Source organism: Lynx rufus, unplaced genomic scaffold, assembly GCF_022079265.1.
Source record: "Lynx rufus isolate CCGP_SWC_20201006 ecotype Redwood Valley unplaced genomic scaffold, mLynRuf1.p SCAF_7, whole genome shotgun sequence".
Classification (NCBI taxonomy): Eukaryota; Metazoa; Chordata; class Mammalia; order Carnivora; family Felidae; genus Lynx; species Lynx rufus.
In genome coordinates, this window is record NW_025814889.1 from 103,804,936 (window position 1) to 103,825,011 (window position 20,076).

General features: G+C 33.8%; 1 protein-coding gene across 1 annotated transcript in view; it reads left to right on the forward strand.

Annotated features, from left to right (window-relative positions):
• The window catches only part of PTPRQ (protein tyrosine phosphatase receptor type Q), a 201,205-nt gene that overhangs the window by 157,598 nt on the left and 23,531 nt on the right, over nt 1-20,076 (forward strand). Inside the window, exons 36-38 of the mRNA XM_047067212.1 lie at nt 11,490-11,516; nt 12,175-12,256; nt 15,596-15,686. Of these exons, the coding sequence (XP_046923168.1) occupies nt 11,490-11,516; nt 12,175-12,256; nt 15,596-15,686 (200 nt within the window). The remainder of the gene's footprint in view (nt 1-11,489; nt 11,517-12,174; nt 12,257-15,595; nt 15,687-20,076) is intronic.

Consider the following 20,076-nt stretch of genomic DNA (forward strand, 5'->3'; position numbering starts at 1 on the left):
TCCTTTGCTTGATTTATTGCAGAAATTTATTAAAATAGCTAGCAAGTTGTTTGAGTATTAACTCTTCATTACAGAGATCTGTCTCCAGCTTTACTATTTATTGAAGGTTTTTCATTTAATAAGATCACTAATACATTCGATATGAAGTCTAAAAAAATGGTAACTAACAAATCCATAATTAGTCATGTGTACATATACAAGGGACCGTCCTTCTGTGAAGCTCTAAAGCTCTTCACTTGTCTTTGAGGTGCTGGAAGATCTAAATCTATTCAAAGTCATACAGGTCATGAGAGTAGAGCCAAAGAGACAGTATATTCTGAGACTAAAGAATCAGAGCGTTTGAGTTCATTTGTAAATTGTTGAATAACTTATGTCATATGTCTGTGTTATTTGCAGCAAAGAACTTAGATGATTTCCTTTAAATCTACCCAGCTAACATATGCTGTTTCTACTTTTGGCTTAGACATGGTCTTTCCCCTCCAACCTGCCCACTCTCTTCTAGCTGGCTGGACAAGCAGTTTTCCTCAGTGTCATATGTCTTGACATGTCCATAAGAGAAATGATAAAAGAAGAATATCTAATCAAAATATTAATTTTAGGGATTATCTAGTTGACAAAAGGTCATTATGATGCTTGTACTAAATCTTGTCAAGGACTTTTTTGTAGTTAAGAAAGTATTTATTTTATGACACATGCCTGCATATGTATTTATTTTATGATACATGCCTGCATATGTATTTATATGTTGAGATTCATCCTGTAATTTTTGTATGTGCAAACTCTCATTATTTAGTTATATTCTACATTGTTGCACAAAGAATCTGAAGAAGAATTCTGGCACATTATACTTTTTCTTTGTGAAGGAAAATGAAACTCAAAAAATGATTTAGTACTCTGTAACTCCATGAGAACATTCAGGATAGGCCAAGATAATGTTTTAAATTCCTATTTGGAATGATAATTATATCATTTCCTCATGCACATTTTATATTTAAGTTGAGACGATGCTAGATGTATTTCTTAGGAAGAGTATCTAATATTTTGGGCTCATCTATTCCATATTTACCAGATTAGAAAATGACCCTCGGGGTTTGTTATTTGTAAGCAAATGAACAAAACATTTTGTGATGGCTCCTTTGAAACACAACCATTTAGCCCGTGAAGGTGAGAAAAGTTTCTCGGAGGAGATATTGGCAAGATCAGCAAACATTCAGGTGAAGCAGACCTGAATCTTCAAGATTGCAGAGACCAGCTGGTCCTGTGACTTTAACTAATTTCACTGCAATACAAACTCCTTTTCCAAGAGGGTTATAACACTTAAAATTAAACAACCTACCAGAATGTTCACAAGTATTTTATTGACACTCAATTTCTTCCAAGCCTCAACTGTTCCCCCCCAATTGTGTGCATCATTCCATATTAATTATCTTGCCTGTTTTACTTGAGTGAATGTAATGGTGCATTAATTAGACTCAAGGCCCAATCATGAGTGGAATTAAAATTGTAACAAAATAAAGCAAACAACTGAATTGCTACTTTTTTTTTTTTAATTTTTTTTTCAACGTTTTTTTTATTTATTTTTGGGACAGAGAGAGACAGAGCATGAACGGGGGAGGGGCAGAGAGAGAGGGAGACACAGAATCGGAAACAGGCTCCAGGCTCCGAGCCATCAGCCCAGAGCCTGACGCGGGGCTCGAACTCACGGACCGTGAGATCGTGACCTGGCTGAAGTCGGACGCTTAACCGACTGCGCCACCGAGGCGCCCCTGAATTGCTACTTTAAGAGTATCTTTCTTTCTTCCATAACTTTAAAAGTATGCGTTGAATTTTTGTTAAATGTATACGTCTTCAGGAAGCTTACCATTTAAAAGAATTCTATGAATGTGCTTTGTAAACTGTAAATCAGAATACATTTGGAATTGTTACTGTTATTTACAATCTTTATACAAATTATCACTTCAGCATACTTTCACATAGAGGGTTTGCTAACATAATAATGGCTACTGTTTATGAGCAATTCCTATGTGTTAAATTCTGTGTGTAATGATCTCACTTAACTCTTTCCTTTGTGGTGGGTACTTTTAATCCCATTTTACAAATGAAAAGCAAAAGATATTTAACGTTTATTTTATTTTTGAGACAGAGACAGAGCATGAACAGGGGAGGGGCAGAGAGAGAGGGAGACACAGAATCTGAAACAGGCTCCAGGCTCTGAGCTGTCAGCACAGAGCCCGACACGGGGCTCGAACTCACGGACTGTGAGATCATGACCTGAGCCGAAGTCGGACGCCTAACTGACCAAGCCACCCAGGCGCCCCGAAACAAAAGATATTTAGCGAATTTAAGTAACTGTCCAAAGTCATAGATCTAGTAAATAAGAGAGCCATGATGCTAGCCTGGGTTTGTTTGATTTGGAGGTTATCAAGGTACGCCTGTGTGTGTGTGTGTGTGTGTGTGTGTGTGTGTGTGTGTGTGTGAACTCTGAAGCGTACTAGATGAGATTAATATTACCCCTATCAAAAAAACAAGGCCCCATGGTATCCTTCTTCATGCAGTTTTCCTATGCAGAGAAATGATTCTAAGGGAAGACCTGCTTCTTTCAAATTATTTGTCCGTTAGTGATAAGGGGCAAAGGAGTGATGGCATTTTAGTCTAGGTTCAAACTTGCAGAAGCTAAAAATTCTTTAATAGTCCAAGTCTTACTGTCCTTCAATAAGAATACATAATATCTGACTGATATATGAAACTCTATGTAAAATTGTTAGCATTTTAATTGCCATCAGTTCTTTGACAGACTCTGGTCATTAATTTTTCTTCTATCTGAAACCATTTTGCAAACAATGGCAAAAATACATGAATCCAGATAAGAAATGTCTGACCATGTGAATTCAGGACAAGAGATGTCCTGAAGTGGAATGAAGCTCAAGACAGTTAATGCTCATGTGCTGGTGGCAGCAAAAACTAATGCAGTGTGTTCGTGTACTAAATAAACAATGAATGTTTACTTTCAGATATTCTTCATTTTTCTTTAGACGCAAGGAGATTTTTGTCATCCAGTAAGTTACTATGGTGGTGCAGAGTTCTGTTGTGATTGTTTTCATCTTGTCAGCTGGTGTGCTCTATATTTTTAAATGTATTATACTGAGCATTTTATTGTTTAATGTGCTATTTTTTCCAAAGCCAAAGGAAAAAAAGCCCTATGCTTTCTAGGTACAATATATCCTCTATAATTTGCATGCTATTGATATGGTAAAGTTAACCTTATCAAAATGCACATTGACTCGTAATGTGCATGTCCTGAGAATTTGCTGTGTTCTCATGTTGTGTTAGCTTTGATAGTAAAATAGGTTTTCACCTAGATTTCTGCACATGCATCTTGTGTTATTATTACCATGATACAAAGCTGAGTTCTCCATCTGACAGATGGAGTCTGGGTCCACACTTCACACAAGCTCATTTCGACTACTGCAGGTGGCAATCTGTAAAGACCAAGACGATGAAATTTTCCATTCTGTGCCTCTGGGGCATACACAGAGTGGCACATTTCATGGAATCTGTACTTCAGCCCTAACCAATGGGTAGCCAACTGTGCATGCTTTCAGGCACTCCTCTGATGCTTGGAAATGCCATTTGTAGGCTAGCACAAAACTTGCTTTATGCATTCTGAGGGTAGCATAGCAAAATGTCAGTATTACCAGGGACTCCAGCAACTGATCGAGTGCCCCAGAGATAACCAGTTTGTTCAGGCAAAGAATATGAATGGAGGCAAAGAACAAAAATGCATTTTATTTCAAAATCCCAAATCTATTACAGAGGAATCAGTCCCCATGAACCACAAGCCTGGATGGGGCCAAGGCTCTGACATTCTCATTGATCATGAATAGTACTCAGCATGATTAAAACAGTGGAATCCAGGACTATTTCTACTCTAATCATATTCAGCATTTTGGAATCATAGGTAACCTTGTTTTACTTCATATAAACTAATTGCCAAGTTCCCACTGACAGAATTAAAATAGTTTTATAAAAATACGTTTTCCTCAAAGGACCTGCATGATCAGATTCAGTTGTCAAAGTAAGATTCTGTCGAGCTAAAGGTTTAAGTGATCACATCACACATAAAATATCCAATTCCAACCAGCACTCAAAGCTGACCCCTCAGCATTCTAGACTCACAAGGGGCCTGGTTGAGCAACCCTGCCCCCTGCCAAATATCCTTTTTTGACGTCATTAAACAGAATTCTTTTACTTTTTTTGCTCTATGCCATAATGCCTCAGAGAAGAATACTTCCATTTTTTATAGAATCCTCACTGTTTCTCCTCCACAACCAAATGTCCTGTCTTAGAATTAGTCAGTAGTATCCACCTTAGTCAGAGCTCTTACTTTGTTAGAGGTAAACATAATTAGTTTGGATTCATCAGAACCTTTATAGAACACCTCTTCATAAATCATATTTGTTAAAGTAGATGTAGTATTCTTCCAAATTTAGTTTTCTGTGGTTCCCTTCTAACCCTTAACTGAAGAACTTCAGTGCTAACTTGCCTTGCTAGCTAATAATAGTTCAGTCTAGAAGTGCTTCTTTTTAGATATTATGTCATCTGTGTCCTCTTCATTAAATTCTCACTGAGAGTCTGTGTCCACCTCTTCAAACAGCTGTCAGCAATTTCTTCAGCTTCTCTATCTACTCCGTCTGCCCTCTTGCCCGAAGTAGCTAATCTTATGCCCATGGCTAGAATCTAAGATATGTGGTAGACAAGAAAAAACATCTGTCAAGAATTTTGTTTTCAAAAGTGCTAATGTCGAAAGACTTCATAATAATGAAAATACACCTCTTGCCTCCTTGGGAATCTTCTCACAGCTCTTTTATGTCAGGAAGAATGTTGCTTTTCCTTATCTATTTGGAAGTCCATTTTATCTTGTTTGAGTAAAAGAAGGATCAGTCAGGCACCTATCAAGTGCCAGGCACTGTTGTAGACACTGGACATACTGGGATGAAAAAGGAAGGGATGCCTCCAAAGAGCTGCCCTTTAAATAGCTAAGCTCCTATTAAACCTATTTATCTTTACAGATATGAGAAAATATACTGAGAAAGTACTTAGCTATCACTTACTGATTGTTTTTCTAATTAAATAAGAACTATATTACACCACTTATTCAAGTGGTATGTTTACCTTATAGGGTGAGGTTTTAGAGTCAGCTGTATAGTACCAGCTATTGGTTAGGATAATATTTTTTTAACATTTTTTACAAGTTTATTGAGAAATAATGGACATGGCTCACTGTATAAGTTGAAGGTCTACAGCATGATGGTTTGATTTGCAGATATTATGAAATAATTACCACAATATATATATTTTCATATAGATACAATAAAATTGTATATATATATTTCATATAAATACAACAAAAAGAAAAAAATATTCTCCTTGTTATGAGAACTCTTAGGATCTATCTTCTTAACAGCTTTCAAATATACCATATAGCAGTGTTAGCCATAGTTATTGTGTTGTACGTTAGGTCCCTAGTACTTATTTATCTTATTACTGGAAGTTTGCATCTTTTTTTTTTTTTTTTTTTTTAAATTTTTTTTTTCAACGTTTATTTATTTTTGGGACAGAGAGAGACAGAGCATGAACGGGGGAGGGGCAGAGAGAGAGGGAGACACAGAATCGGAAACAGGCTCCAGGCTCTGAGCCATCAGCCCAGAGCCTGACGCGGGGCTCGAACTCATGGACCGCGAGATCGTGACCTGGCTGAAGTCGGACGCTTAACCGACTGCGCCACCCAGGCGCCCCGGAAGTTTGCATCTTTTGACCACCTTCCTCCAATTCTCCCTCCCCTCCACCCTTTGTCCCTGGTGACCACAAATCTGATCTCTTTCTCTATGGATTCGTGTTTGTTTGTTTTTTAGATTCCACATATAAGTGAGATCATATACTATTTTTCTTTCTCTGACTTATTTCACTTAGCATAATGCCTGCCAACCCATCCATGTTGTTACAAATGGTAGAATTTCCTGTTTTTTATGGATATATATATATATGCATGCCACAACTTCTTTACCCATTCACCCTGTGCTGGGCATTTAGGTTGTTTCCATGTCTTGGCTATTATAAATAATGCTGCCATGAACATAGGGGTGCAGATGCCTTTTTGAGTTAGTGTTTTCATCTCCTTTGGACATTCCTAGAAGTAGACTTGCTAGATCATATGGTAGTTATATTTTTAACTTTTCAAGGATTGATTAGGATAATTGTTTAAATTTATATTAGGGACCAAAGAAAAATTGTTGGTGATTTGATAAAACAATGAAGAAGGATCTGAAAGAATACTTTTTAAAGCCTAAAACAAAAACAATAGGAAAAGACAAAACTTAAGACACCTTTGAGATCATTATAGGAAATGTTGTGGATAAGTAATAGGATATCATTGAAGAAGTACATGTAAGTGTTAGAACAATTAATGGCGATTGAAATTTATAAATTAAAAATTCACTGTCAACATTTTCTAAAACTTGGAAAGTTTCATTAAGATATTTTACCAGAAAGATTCTTAACAAAATTTTATTTGAATATGAAGTATGTTGTTAGTTTGACAAATACATATTTTAAACCAGTGCAATAAAATCTGAGGTTCTTTTCTTTTTAACCTAAGTAGAAAACACGAGGTTTCTCAATTTGTCCTATGCCACTGGTAATGCTGATTTAAGCTGCTCATCTATAGGCTATCATCCATAGCTCTCTATTTGGACTATATTTTAATTCCCTATAGATTTCAACTAATTGACCTTGAGAGAAAGCTGAGTCTCTGTGACAATATGGTCTTCAATCACCACTGCCAACATAAATAAATGGTTCCTCTCTGAATCTATCAAGAGTAATCTGAGTGGAATTTAAGTTTTTGATAGACTTTTAAAAAATGAGCCCAGACATGAAATAATACCCTTTTCCAAAAAAAAGGAATAGGATTTAAGACAGCTAAGATTCATGTAATAAGAAGTGTTTAGCCCTTCCTGTTGGAAAGTGGTCAGTTATCTTATTGAAATCTGGACAGTTCCCAAATTGATTTATATAATAATGAACTGAATACAATTTGACAGTATCTTCACCATTGTAAGTGAATAAAATAAGGGTTAAAATAAGTGTACCATACCAGTCTAAAATTCTCCCTATATAACACTTTAAGTTTTTAAAAATGTTAATAAAAAGCTTGCTATTTGAGTTTCTTTGAGTATCTTCACAGATCACTTGATTTGGAAATAACATTCCTTCTAAAATAACATTGCTGACTTTCATGCATGTTAATTTCTATGAGGTATTTTTTATGCTTATCTAAACAAACAATTTTTCCTAAAAGAATTTAATTTTCTCATCAATAAAAGTCAATGCTTTTGTGTATTATGCTCCACCTTCTTTTCTAGTTCCCTGTATAAATTGTTCAAATTTATTTTTTTCCTATATAAAAACAGACTTTAAAACCTATAATAAAATTTAGAATGCAGCGAATTCTTAACGGAAAAATGCACCTTTATAATATGAAGCTAAGTATCAAAGCAATGATATGGATACTATAGACAACAACAACAAAAAATCTTTTATTTGAATAGTCAGGTAATGTGTGCCAAAATGTCTTCTCAATTTAAGCCATCCAGATAGGTATTTCAATTTCAGGTCACACATACTGGTAACATAAGCATAGACTGGAAAATTACATAAAAATTAGACTTTAGAAGTCTTGTTTCTCATATTACGTAAATACAAATGTAAAGAATAGGTTACATAAAGTGGCTAGGTTTAGAAAAAGAGAGTGATACAAAGGAAAATAAAGCCAAAATAGTTCTTACTTGTTTTTTTGAAGTCTATCTTTTTATTAGTTGGATAGGCAAGATGATTTTGTTATTCATATATCTAATTTCCTACGAGGTATCTAGCTCCTGTTAACTTCTAGTTAGGGGATCCAATATGGCTTTGGTTAGACTCATATAGTGTTTATTCATACATCTATTGATCATACTTAGCTAAAACTTCTGAGAATTCTCAATTGCCTTCTATTTTAGTGGAAAATTCATTCACTTTAGATACTCTCATAATAATCAGAGTATTTATGTTTAACATTCTATGTGTCCTAGTCTGAATGCATCCACAGTTTTATATTTAATGATGATTAATTCATTGTCTACTATGAATAAGGTTACAAGGGATTTATAGCAAAACCAAGTGTTAATCCTGCCCCAGCCTTCAAGTATACATGAACCTCAACATGGATATCCTTAATACATGTACTTATACAGCCATAATACAAGTGGTAAGTGACCTGTCCATAGAAATTTGGTTTTATAGAAAGAAGTTATTTTCTCTATAACAGATCAGAGTAAGGTCCATAGAAGGGTTAACATTTGAATCAGCTGTTGAGGAATCAGTAGGATATGGTTGTGGTAAAACACCTGAAATGGTACAAACTGAGAGGGAGGGATGCTAGAAAGTATGTGGAGTACAAACAGGATATGTGAAAGGTAGTTGTAAGGAAGAACATTACAAGTGTGGGCATGATGAGAAATGCTTTCACATGATAATGTGAAAACTGAATTATTACAGTCTTTATGTTATTAGAGATGTATTTGGGATCTTGAATTGAGAACTAGAAAGCAAGGCTTAGATTTGAAGTCTGTTTATCTATGATCATTCTTTATGCTGAGACCCTGATTAAGAATAAAATAGGAAATCTTGCTGCTTAATTTAGCACAGTCTAGTCTACCGAGTTTTGAGTAAAATTAAGTATTCTTTTAGAAACAAAAAAATTTCTTCCTTTATATCAGCATGAATTGTAGGACAGATGGGTAAGAGGAGCTTGAGTTTTACAAAATAGAGTAGAAATAGCAATTCTAATACTAATGATAGTAACTAATATTTATGTATTGCTTCCAAAGCCAAGGGCATTTCTAAACATTTTACATATATGAGCTTGATTTACATATGCTTTCCTTATTTTACAAATTAGGAACTGAGGCACAGAAAGATTAAGTAACTTGCTTAAGGTAACATACCTAGTAATTGTTAGAGCCCATATTTAAAACCAATAAAGGCATCATATTTTATAGTAAGGAAAGAATTCACAAATATTCACCTGAATCTAATAGCCAGTTACAGTTCAAAATCAGTATCTTTAGGGACGCTTAGATGGCTCTGTCAGTTAAGCTTCCGACTCTTGATCTCAGCTCAGGTCATGATTTCATGGTTTGTGAGATCGAGCCTTGTGTTGGGCTCTGCACTGACAGCATGGAGCCTGCTTGGGATTCTCTCTTTCCCTCTTTCTCTGCCCCTCCCCTTCTCTCTCTCTCTCTCAAAATAAGTAAATAAACTTTAAAAAATGAATAAATATAAATAAATTAAAAAAATAAAATTAGTACCTTTACAGAGATCTTTCAATTGCAAGATAAAATAATAGTAAAAAAAGCAACTTTCTGTAGTATTCTTCACTGTAAATAAATTGATAAAAGAAACATCTTTTTATTAAATTAATTATAATTTCTAAGTGAAAATATAAATCATTAATGATAATAAGAGCCAGGATGTGAATAATTGGTGGTTCAACTATTTCTTGCTCATTTATATTTTAATATGATTATTCATATTTAATGTATTTTGAGGACTTCATGAACATATTTTGATTCTTCAAATACCATATTGATGGCTGTGCAGAAACTAGCCCTACTTTAGATTCTAGATGGCTGAGTAAAAATATTTTGCCAATACTGCCTCAAATAATTTTGGATTCTCTGGGAAAAGAGACTCTTCCTACTATAGGATGGCAGTCTGACTGTCCTTAAATAGGTGGGCCATGAGCCTGTCATTAAATTAGATGTAATATGTTTGAATTTCACCATTCACAAGTTGATATGAAAACAATCTCCATGCAATTCAAGAATTTCCATTTCCCTGTGGTAGCAGGGAAATTGGTCTTGCTAATTCAAATGTCTCGTTCATATTTCTATCTTAAGCTCAGTTAAGTAGGAATGCCTAACCTAACCCCTTGCTTTTCCTGTTTCTGAGGAATATTATGGCATAAAAGCATCGGGGCAACAGGAATCTAAGGGAGCTTGGGTAGTATGGGTCTAGCCCATGATTATATTTTTTTTCTTACTGGTCTTTGCTGAAGAGTAATTATTTCCAACAGGGATCGATTGTTGCCCCATTCCCCACTTCATCTGTTGCTATGTCAGAAATATTTCAAGAGCCTCGAATTCAGATACTCTGTCTTTCTTTTCTAAACCCAAAATCAAAGATTCTGATTCAATAGCCCATTCAGTCATCTCCCTATTCATTTGGTTAAAAATTTCTCTGTTGCCTTCTTAGAATCACTCTAGGATATCGTGGGAAGCTTACAAGTTCATCCACGAAGACTTTGCTCAAACATTGCTGTTTTATCACTGTGATGCCGTGTTTGATAATGGTATGCTCTATGAGGTTATACCCTAAGAAGCTGGGAGATACCTTCTTCTCCTTGGGGACACCTAAAGCATTAGCCAAGAATTCTATCATTCTTGTTGGTAGTACTTGCTCCTGCACCCCCATATTTTTCACCAGTTCCTATATTGTAATAAATTGAACTTTTTTGACTCATTTTTTGTTCATTGAACCCACCCCTTTGAGACCATTTGTATAGTATTCTTTATGCTGCATCTTTCAATCTAATTATTTTCTTTCATTTATTCTTTACCTCAAAACCACATCTTCTTATAAATATTCTTCATTTAAGGAATACAGCAAAATCATCCTTGATAATATTTAAATTTTAAAACTTTGAAAAAGTTATATGTTATTCATTTTATTTCATTATACTTTGTGCCTTTTGTGGTTTTGCGGTGCTAATTGTGCATGACAAACGTGTTATTGAAGATGTGCCCATCTCTGAATTTGTGTGTGATGCATAGTCTATTTAGCTGTAAAAAATTATTTCAGATTTTTTCAGAGTATAAATAATTGGACCGATGAAGTGTCACAGGAGATATGTCTAAAGTAACTGAAAGAATTGTGATTTTTTATGGTTACATACTCATCAAAACTCATCATGAAATAAAATTTAGGCAATATGATGTCATTTTTCAAAGATCCACTCTCCCTGGTTAAGCACTCTCTGTGGACAAAGAAAATATTTTTTTTAATCCACATTAACTCTCTTAGACCCTAGATACTATGAAATATATAAAATAAAATTTAAAAAAGACCTGTTTTTAACAGAGTATTCCAAAGGCCTAACAGCATAAAAGGGTGCCTTAGCTTGAGAGAGAAACTAAGTTATTATTTGGCCATATTTGGATCCAAATATTAGACAATTGAAATAGAATTTAAAATAACGATCACCTATCAGTTAAAGGGATAACACATCATACATTACTGATTTATTATATTTTTCTGATTTTAGTCTAGAAGTCTTTTAGAAAGAACTGTACCCTCAACTTACAATGCATTTAATACAATCTCTGTTGCAGGTTACTTAGTTATAGAAAATCCATCAAGTAAGTTTGTTAAATATCTTTTCTTCTTTTTGAATATCAATGCTAGATTCACTGATTCAATGAATCTTAATGTGTGGTTCCTTTCTTGTATGTTTGCTAGAAAAACCTCCAAGCTGGATATAAATCATAAAAGCATGACTAATTGCATGGTAACTGGAGAAATGCTTTCTCTCTCTCTGGGGCGAAGCCTGCATGTCTGTATTTTAGCTTGGGAAGTAATACGGGGATATTTAAACTCCTTAGGGTTTAAAAACCATGTCATTATGAGAATGAGGTCACTGCAATATTTTATATCTTCTAAAACCTTGTAATGTATAAAATGTTTTCTGTATGACAAAGAGGTATTATGTGCTTTAGGATTCAATGATAACTTTATGCCCTTATATTTACTTGAAAAACTTTCTTCGTTAAAATATGAAATCATTCATCGAAAGTCACTTGAAAATTGAAAGAATTTTGTACCAGGAGACAAAGAAAGCAAACTTACGGTGGAAAAGTTAATTTTGTAAATATGACAGAGTGACTTTAAAGGGCGGTGTGGTTTATGGGTTTTGAAATGTCTGTTGTTCTGTGGCTCATTAACTGTACAGCCAGCGCCATGCAAAAGTGAAAGAACTCAATCTAACGTGATAATATTTATACCTTTCTTTGCTTGGAGGCCGGTGAGCAAGAAATCCTTCCTGCAACATGTTGAAGAGCTTTGCACAAACAACAACCTAAAGTTTCAAGAAGAATTTTCGGTATGTTACTAGCAGTTGTCACAACATTGCCAGACCTCCAGTCGTTTCATGTGTCACATTTCATGTCCATTTTAAGCAAGCAAGGCCATGAAGGACTGTGGCCTTGATAATCAATACCCAATTACCAGGTTGATTGTTTGGATAGTAATGTTACACGTGGTGGCCTCTGGTGCAACCCGAATGGAATTATTCACCTACTGTGTGAGGAAAAGGTGCTCTGCTTCAGACCTTCCCAGCAATGGCAACCTGGCCTCATTTCTTCTCTGCTGTTTCATCCAGATGGATGAGAATCTGGAATGCTGTATTCACTGGTTTTTGTGAGACTTAGGTTATGCTCTAAATGTGGTTTTAATATTTAAATAATTATTTTAGATTTAGAGACCAAATAATTCCATTTTTGCCTGCTTAGTTTATGTTAGTGATGTGGATGAACCTGAGAACGTGGTGTTTCCAGAAAGTATAAAAATCATATTATTTCTAGAACTATCCAAAAGGTAAAAATACCTGCATTTTATGAGGCCTATTATTAAGTTACTATGAAATAAATACTATATCACATTATGGAGAATATGTGAAGTTAAGAACATTCCACTTTGACACTATTCAGAAGTTAAGATTAATTTTATTGCTTTCAACATTCTATATACCTATAAAATTTAAATTATAATAATGCATAAGGTGTATATCAGAACTATAAATAAGCTTTTTTTAAAACTTGTGTGCATCTTTCCAAACTTAGCTGGTTATTTTGTATTATATAAGTAAAACGGATCTCTAAATGTCACCAAAAAATGTATTTCGTTTTTTTTTTTGCATGAAATTTTTAGTGTGTGAACTTATGAAACAAAGAATTAAGCAATTGGCTTGAATAATTCAGGATTATAATATTTCAGCCTCTCAGGGAATAATAACAAAATGTGAGAAGATTAATGGTATTTCCTACAGCTCTTTGGTTATGCTTCTTAAGTAATATTGGCCTGGACTTAACAAAATCGATGGTACCATAAAACTTTTCTTAGCATTTACACAGCCAGAACTCTCAATTTTTCAGGAGCAAAAGTGTAATTTCACTAGAATAAGAGCGAATATAATTACATTATGCATGACTGAGTAGATGAAAAGTTTTATTAGCGATAACATTTTCACATGTATTATGTTGAGAAAGTTTCTAGTTCAACTTTTTTGGAGATCATGGTTTTGAGAACTTGTTTTTTTATATAAGTATATAGGAAACTTTATATCTATATATGTAAGGAACTTTTTAAAATTGTTTTTATCTTAATAATGTGTTTTCTTTTTTTTAAATTTTTTTTAACGTTTATTTATTTTTGAGACAGAGAGAGACAGAGCATGAACGGGGGAGGGGCAGAGAGAGAGGGAGACACAGAATCAGAAGCAGGCTCCAGGCTCTGAGCCATTAGCCCAGAGCCCGACGCGGGGCTCGAACTCACGGACCGTGAGATCGTGACCTGAGCTGAAGTCGGACGCTTACCCGACTGAGCCACCCAGGCGCCCCTAATGATGTGTTAAGTTTTCAAAGCAAAATTATATTTTAATAAATAAATGCATATTTGATAAACTTTATAACTCAGGTCATACTCACTTATACATTAAATATTTATAAGCTTCTACTATATGATAGGCATTGTATTTAGCATATTGATGTATATATGAACTCAACACTCAATAGCCAAGTGACTTTGGGCAAATCACTTAAACTCTCTGTTCCTCAATATCTTCATTTGTAAAATAATACTATTTAACTCACTAAGTCGCGAATGCTAACATAATTGAATGTGTGTAACACTAAGAATCATGGCTGACACGAGTATTAGCTATTATGATGATGACTTCTACCATAAAAGAAGCTCATACTGTGATAAGACATGCACAAAAAATACAAAAATACACCGTATCATGATAGAAATATGCAGGGAAAAGTGAGAACTGACTCTATTTGGATAGCAGTCAGAAAAGGCTTTACAAAAAGGTGACCTTTGAGATGAACTTTAGGACAAGCAGAAGACCAACAGATAGATAAAGGGGGAAGGGTTAAGGATGCAAAACAGTCCAACTCAACTAGGATCCCAATGAAAAGAGCAAACAGTAAGAGAAAATGCTGAAAAGGATGGTGGAGGCCCTATGTTCCCTGATAAGAAAAAGGCTGCCAAGTATAACATTACAATCCAAAGAGTCAACCTGGTAATTGGGTATTAATTATCAAGGCCACAGTCATTTAAATCTATAAGTGGAAACTTCTTTGTGAAAAAATTACCGAATAGAAGTACCACTTTTCAGATGATTTCCATTTCACCTTTTTTTCTGCCTCTATTTCGTTGTCTCTTACGAATATACTGACATATACTCCTGACACCTTGACACAAGGAAGCTGTTCTGGGAGTCCCTAGTTGGCTAATTTTTTTTCCCCTAAGCCTTTTGTGCCAACACACGAGATTTCAGATGCTTACACTGTTTCTTTTCTCTAACCCATATCCATATGCAAAAGACTGTCCGGATTTTCTTTTTGAGGAAAAATAAGTGGGAAAGGGAGAATTACCTAATTAAAAGAAATTATTTATAATCATGTTGAAAAAATTGTAAAAACACAAATTTTAATACTTTTTAAGGAATTTGGCAAGTTGAGACTTATTTCTAAACTGGAAACCTATGAACTTTGTAAATATAAATCACCAGCTCAACAAAATAATGAACACGTTTTCTGGCACCAACTTTTTTAATGATGAATGGATAATATCATAATCTCTTATCAAAATGTCAATAATGGATCTCCTTGACCCTTCCTCTGTGTCTGATAATTCTTAATCGCACCTTTGCATTCCAGTACCGATTTAACAATGCCTACTGAGAACAGGAATTGACCTTTGACATGTTCTTAAACTGACCAGTGTTGTACCAATTAATAGGCATGAAATCACGCTGCCCGAGGAGAGAAAACAAAAAATAAATCACTGAACTCCCTTCCCCTACTAAGTAGACATTAAAATATTAAATAATACTCAGTGTGTACCTGATGAAACCATTAGTGAAGTATGGAGCAGGGTTATTATTAACATGGTTGCCACATCTTAGAGCTTCCCAAAATACAAAGAAATTATCCCAGAAAGACCAGTAGTCCAAAAGACCAATTTTTTTCAGAATATTTTCAGTAAACATTTATATAAGTTCATTACTATTAATTTGATCTTGTTTCTGAAGTTATGAGAGGTGTTTTCAATTTAAAAGTAAAAGGGTTTAGAGTGAAGAATAGTCTTTTATTAAGTAGAATTTCTTGTTTTCCTCTGAAATAAATCTAAACTGTGCAATAACTTCATTCCACAGGAATTACCAAAATTTCTTCAGGATCTTTCTTCAACTGATGCTGATCTGCCTTGGAACAGAGCAAAAAACCGCTTTCCAAATATAAAACCATGTATGTGCACTTATTGCCTCTGGTTCTGACCTGCAAAATGTTTTAAAATGAGTATCAAATGCATCTTAGCATTTTTACTTCTTAAATTTATTATATTACATATTAATCAGATTACAATAAGGCATTTTATTAGCAGTAATTTTCAAACTGTATCTCTTTTGCTTTGTTAATATTTATTGAAGTTAACATACATGATTTTCAGCTTGTTCACACAAGGTTCACTTATGCAGGTGCAAGAAACTGTAGACCTAATAGTTTCTTAGCTTTGTAATTTAACCCAAGTAAGGAACCTCTCTAACATCTTCCTACAGATCCAGTTCTCAAATGAAAAGAGAAACATGTAACTTTGTGCATTAGTTTCCCTTAAAAGCAGGGCAGTGCTTTCTTACGGAATATAAAAAAATGCATTGCAAACTATTCACCGAAGATCGGAGTAAACGTATGCTTACCAGGATTGGTTTTACAAAGGAGGCAGGGTTGTGTCTCACCATAGTAAGCCATACTTCATTTCTCAATCAATGAGAAAAGAAACTGCATTGTTGTTTTAAGAATTAGCAGCGATGTGAAAGGAAAAATAATTATATTCCTCTGTTAATAATAGCTGTATGTTTGATATTACATATTTTGAACACGTGTGCCTGTATTCTGATACAATTCTGAATATTCTGAACACTGTCTATATTCTGATACAATTCACTTCCTACTATGAAATAAACAAGTGCTATTTGTGGTGTTCTGAAATATTGTTAATATTGTTTCAAAATCTAGAATTTTTAAATATTCCTAATTTTAAAATATTCTAATATATAATAATATATAATATTATGTATTATAATGATACACAATATACAAATATAATATATAATAATATAATAGTAATATATATATTTTTCTATGTTCTATATTGGTAAAATCCTTACTTAAAAATTGAACTCTTCTGTCTAGGAAGACACAGACGTGGAGAAGGATACACTCGCAGAGTGTAAAATAATAAACGATGTGGATAGGAAGCCATGGAGCAAATTCTGATATTCTAGAACTGGAGGATAACTGAGGCATGAAGTAAACAAATGTAGGGAAACGTGATATAGGAAGTAGTCATCTAGTGGAATCTGCTAATTCCCAAGAATTAGGATAGGATGAAAATGCAAATAGCTTTAATCACACAAAATCCTTCCTGGAACAAAGCAAATAATATGTGAATGACTTTAGGAGCAAGTTGACAAATCAGACACTATTGTAGGAATGACCGAGTGTTAGTATTGCATCTCTAAATGTCTGTGTTTCTCAGTGGATCCTTTTGTTTTCCCTTTCAGAGAGTTAACCTGGGTCAGATGCATTATAAGTTTAAGAGATAGGGAATTTCTCATATTTTTATATTTGTCTCTTTATATTTCTTCCATACTTGTTTGCTTCATTCCTATTCAATGCTTTTCAGTGAAAATGAATACTATAATCTAATTGAAAGACAGTTATTATGGAATATTTCATATCTATTTACATTCATATATTTGGCTGAAGTGATTTCTAATCTATCAGTATATATAAAATAAGTAAACCAAATATGGCTAACTTATTTCCAAAGATCAAAGGGTACCTAATTGAAAATATGTAGAAATTTGAGATGTTAGCAAAATATTTTTTAAATGTGACATTTCAATCTTTTATTATTAAGATCCCAGTGCATTATTATCAGGATTCACATTATCACTATAAGAAAAGTCAGACCACATAGCTTTATTACTTATAAGACAGGAAGAGAATAAGAGTGGTCAATGGAAGAAAATAAAAAACCTTAAAACAACAAGAAGATTTGAGGAGTATGATTGCCCCATTTCTTCAAATCTGAGGCTAAGACAAAAAATAATTGTTAATGGTGGAATTACACATCAAGGATGTTTGGAATATCATAATTAGAATTTCATGCATGTTTCACCTTTACTAGAGGCAAATGGACAATGTCTAATTGTTTTCTGCTTTCTTGAAGCTTTTCTGCTTTCTGCTTTCTTTTCAGTCCAGAAAAATTTATGGCACTTTTTCAAATAATGTATTACATCCACATTCAATATCTTTTCATGGATTTGTAGGGGAAAAATGTTTCTTAACTATCCTCTTAGAGAATTGGAGGTCCTATAAGAAATAATTGTATTATGTACATTTCTCTATTCTTCAAGAATGTTATTAGAATAATTAATTAATTCAATGAATACCTACTGCCTGCATATAGTAAAACTGCTAAGAATGTGTGGGCTCCAATGAAACTTGCTAGGCTGCAATCCTGTGTACCTACTAACAGCCTTAGTGACTATATGTACCATTCAGTGGTGTCCACCTCGTGAGCTTACTGTGAGGATTAATGAAATAATTATTTAACCCACTCTGCACAGTACTGGAACATGCTCCCAATGTTAGTGCTTATGATTGTTGAATCAACAATAGATTGCTTATTTTTAAAAGCCACTAACTTTCTTGGTGAATAAGCTTTAGTAACAGGACTTTAGTGTCTATAGTCTGAACATAACAAGCACAGTTCCCTAATCTGGGTTACAAAGCGAGCTATAAACTCACAGCCACCTCTATGGGTAAGTGTACCCCTGCCACACACACACAGTACAAGGAAATGAGATGTTTAAACTAAATATATTCTCCCGCTGTGCTCGCAGAGAAGCCATTAAGCTGAAGAAACGTTTTTTTCTCCCATAGAGAATGAATTCATTTTAATAGACTCTGAATTTTAGCTTGAGCCAGCTTAGTGAAGTACATTGTTTCCCCTGAGTAATGTAGGAAGTGGGATTTCAAATATCACAGTGCATTATAGAAGATATTAGCTTACAGGGCTTTAAGGTACTAGAATTAGCAAATGCTTGCAAAAGAGATTTCCAAATCTCTGTTTGACAGGACACTATGACCTTCAGAAATGTTCCAACACCACGAAGAAAAGTTTAGCTTGCTGTTGACTCAGATAGTTATAAGCAGGCATATCAAGTGAATAGAAACCTGATGGCATCCCTTCCTAAGTTACAGGACCAGCCACAAGGTCATTAAAATAGTTATAGCACACCAAATTCAAAGTCTTTGAGGCATAAATAATTTGCATAAATTTGCTTAAACATTCCCCATCTCTAAACCTATAGGGCAGGTCATTTTAACTCTAACGATGCAGCATAGTCATTTAACAAGTAACATGTGTTTAAGCTTTAAGAACATGAGAGCATGTATCAAGTTCTACTCAGCTTTATAAGTTCCAGAAGCTTTCGTGTAAGTTTTCCTCAAGAAAATTCTAAAAATAAATGTTATAACTATATATTATAGTTTAGGTAATGAAGGAGAAGAGAAGTTAAGGAATTCACCCAAGTCCATTTATATGGTAGATAACAGATGATTCATTTGGAATTCAAACCCAAAGCCATTTACCAATTGTTCCTCCACTACCAAGTGTCTTCCTCATGAGATTAGGAAAAAAAAAAAAAAAAAAAAAAAAAAAAAACTTCAAAATAAAGATGTAGTAATGGTACTTTGTATCATTTTCATGACTAGTTAAAATTAGCACTGGACATTCTGACTGTAATACCAAAGTGGTAAATATCCTCACAAAAAATAATTTTGAACCCCTTTTTTAAAAAAAATAATGGTTAGGGGCATCTAGTTTTACCAGATCTTAAAATATTCTAAAGAATAATCATTAAAAGTTTGGTGTTAAAGAAAGAATAGGCAGAAAAATTAATGGAAAGGAATAAATAGTCCAGAAATAGGCCTAAATGCATAGAGAAATCTAGTGTATAATAACAGTAGTATTTTGAGTAAGGGGGAATGATGGAATGTTAACAAATTGAGACTGTTGTTCCAAATGGCAACAAAGAAACAAACAATAAAAAATATATTTTAGCTCGTTCCATAAAAAATAATAATAAATTCCAATGGATCAAAGATTGAAATAGTTAAAACAAAAGCAGAAAAACCCATTAAAGTTCTAGAAGAAATTATGAATGTACAAATAAAAACATTGATGTGACCGACACCTTTGTATGAATGACACAAGAAGCCATAATTCCATGAGGAAAAATAATTAGAAATTTGATTATAAAAACATGTAAATTTTATGTATGGCAAGATAGCTAGCAGCTCCATTGATTGATAGAGTAAAATAAATGACAAGAAGAAAATTTCATTCAATACATGTAAGCATATTTTCATTATAAAATATTTTTAATAGAAAAATAGTATAATATGAAAAGTCAGTTAAAAAAGTTATTCAAAATGGCCAATACACAAACAAATAACCTCAGATCAATTACATTCACATTTAAAGAAATAAAAATAAATATTATGAGATATAAATTTGTATCTATCAAAATATCATAAATTAAAATGTTTAATAATATGGTAGTGA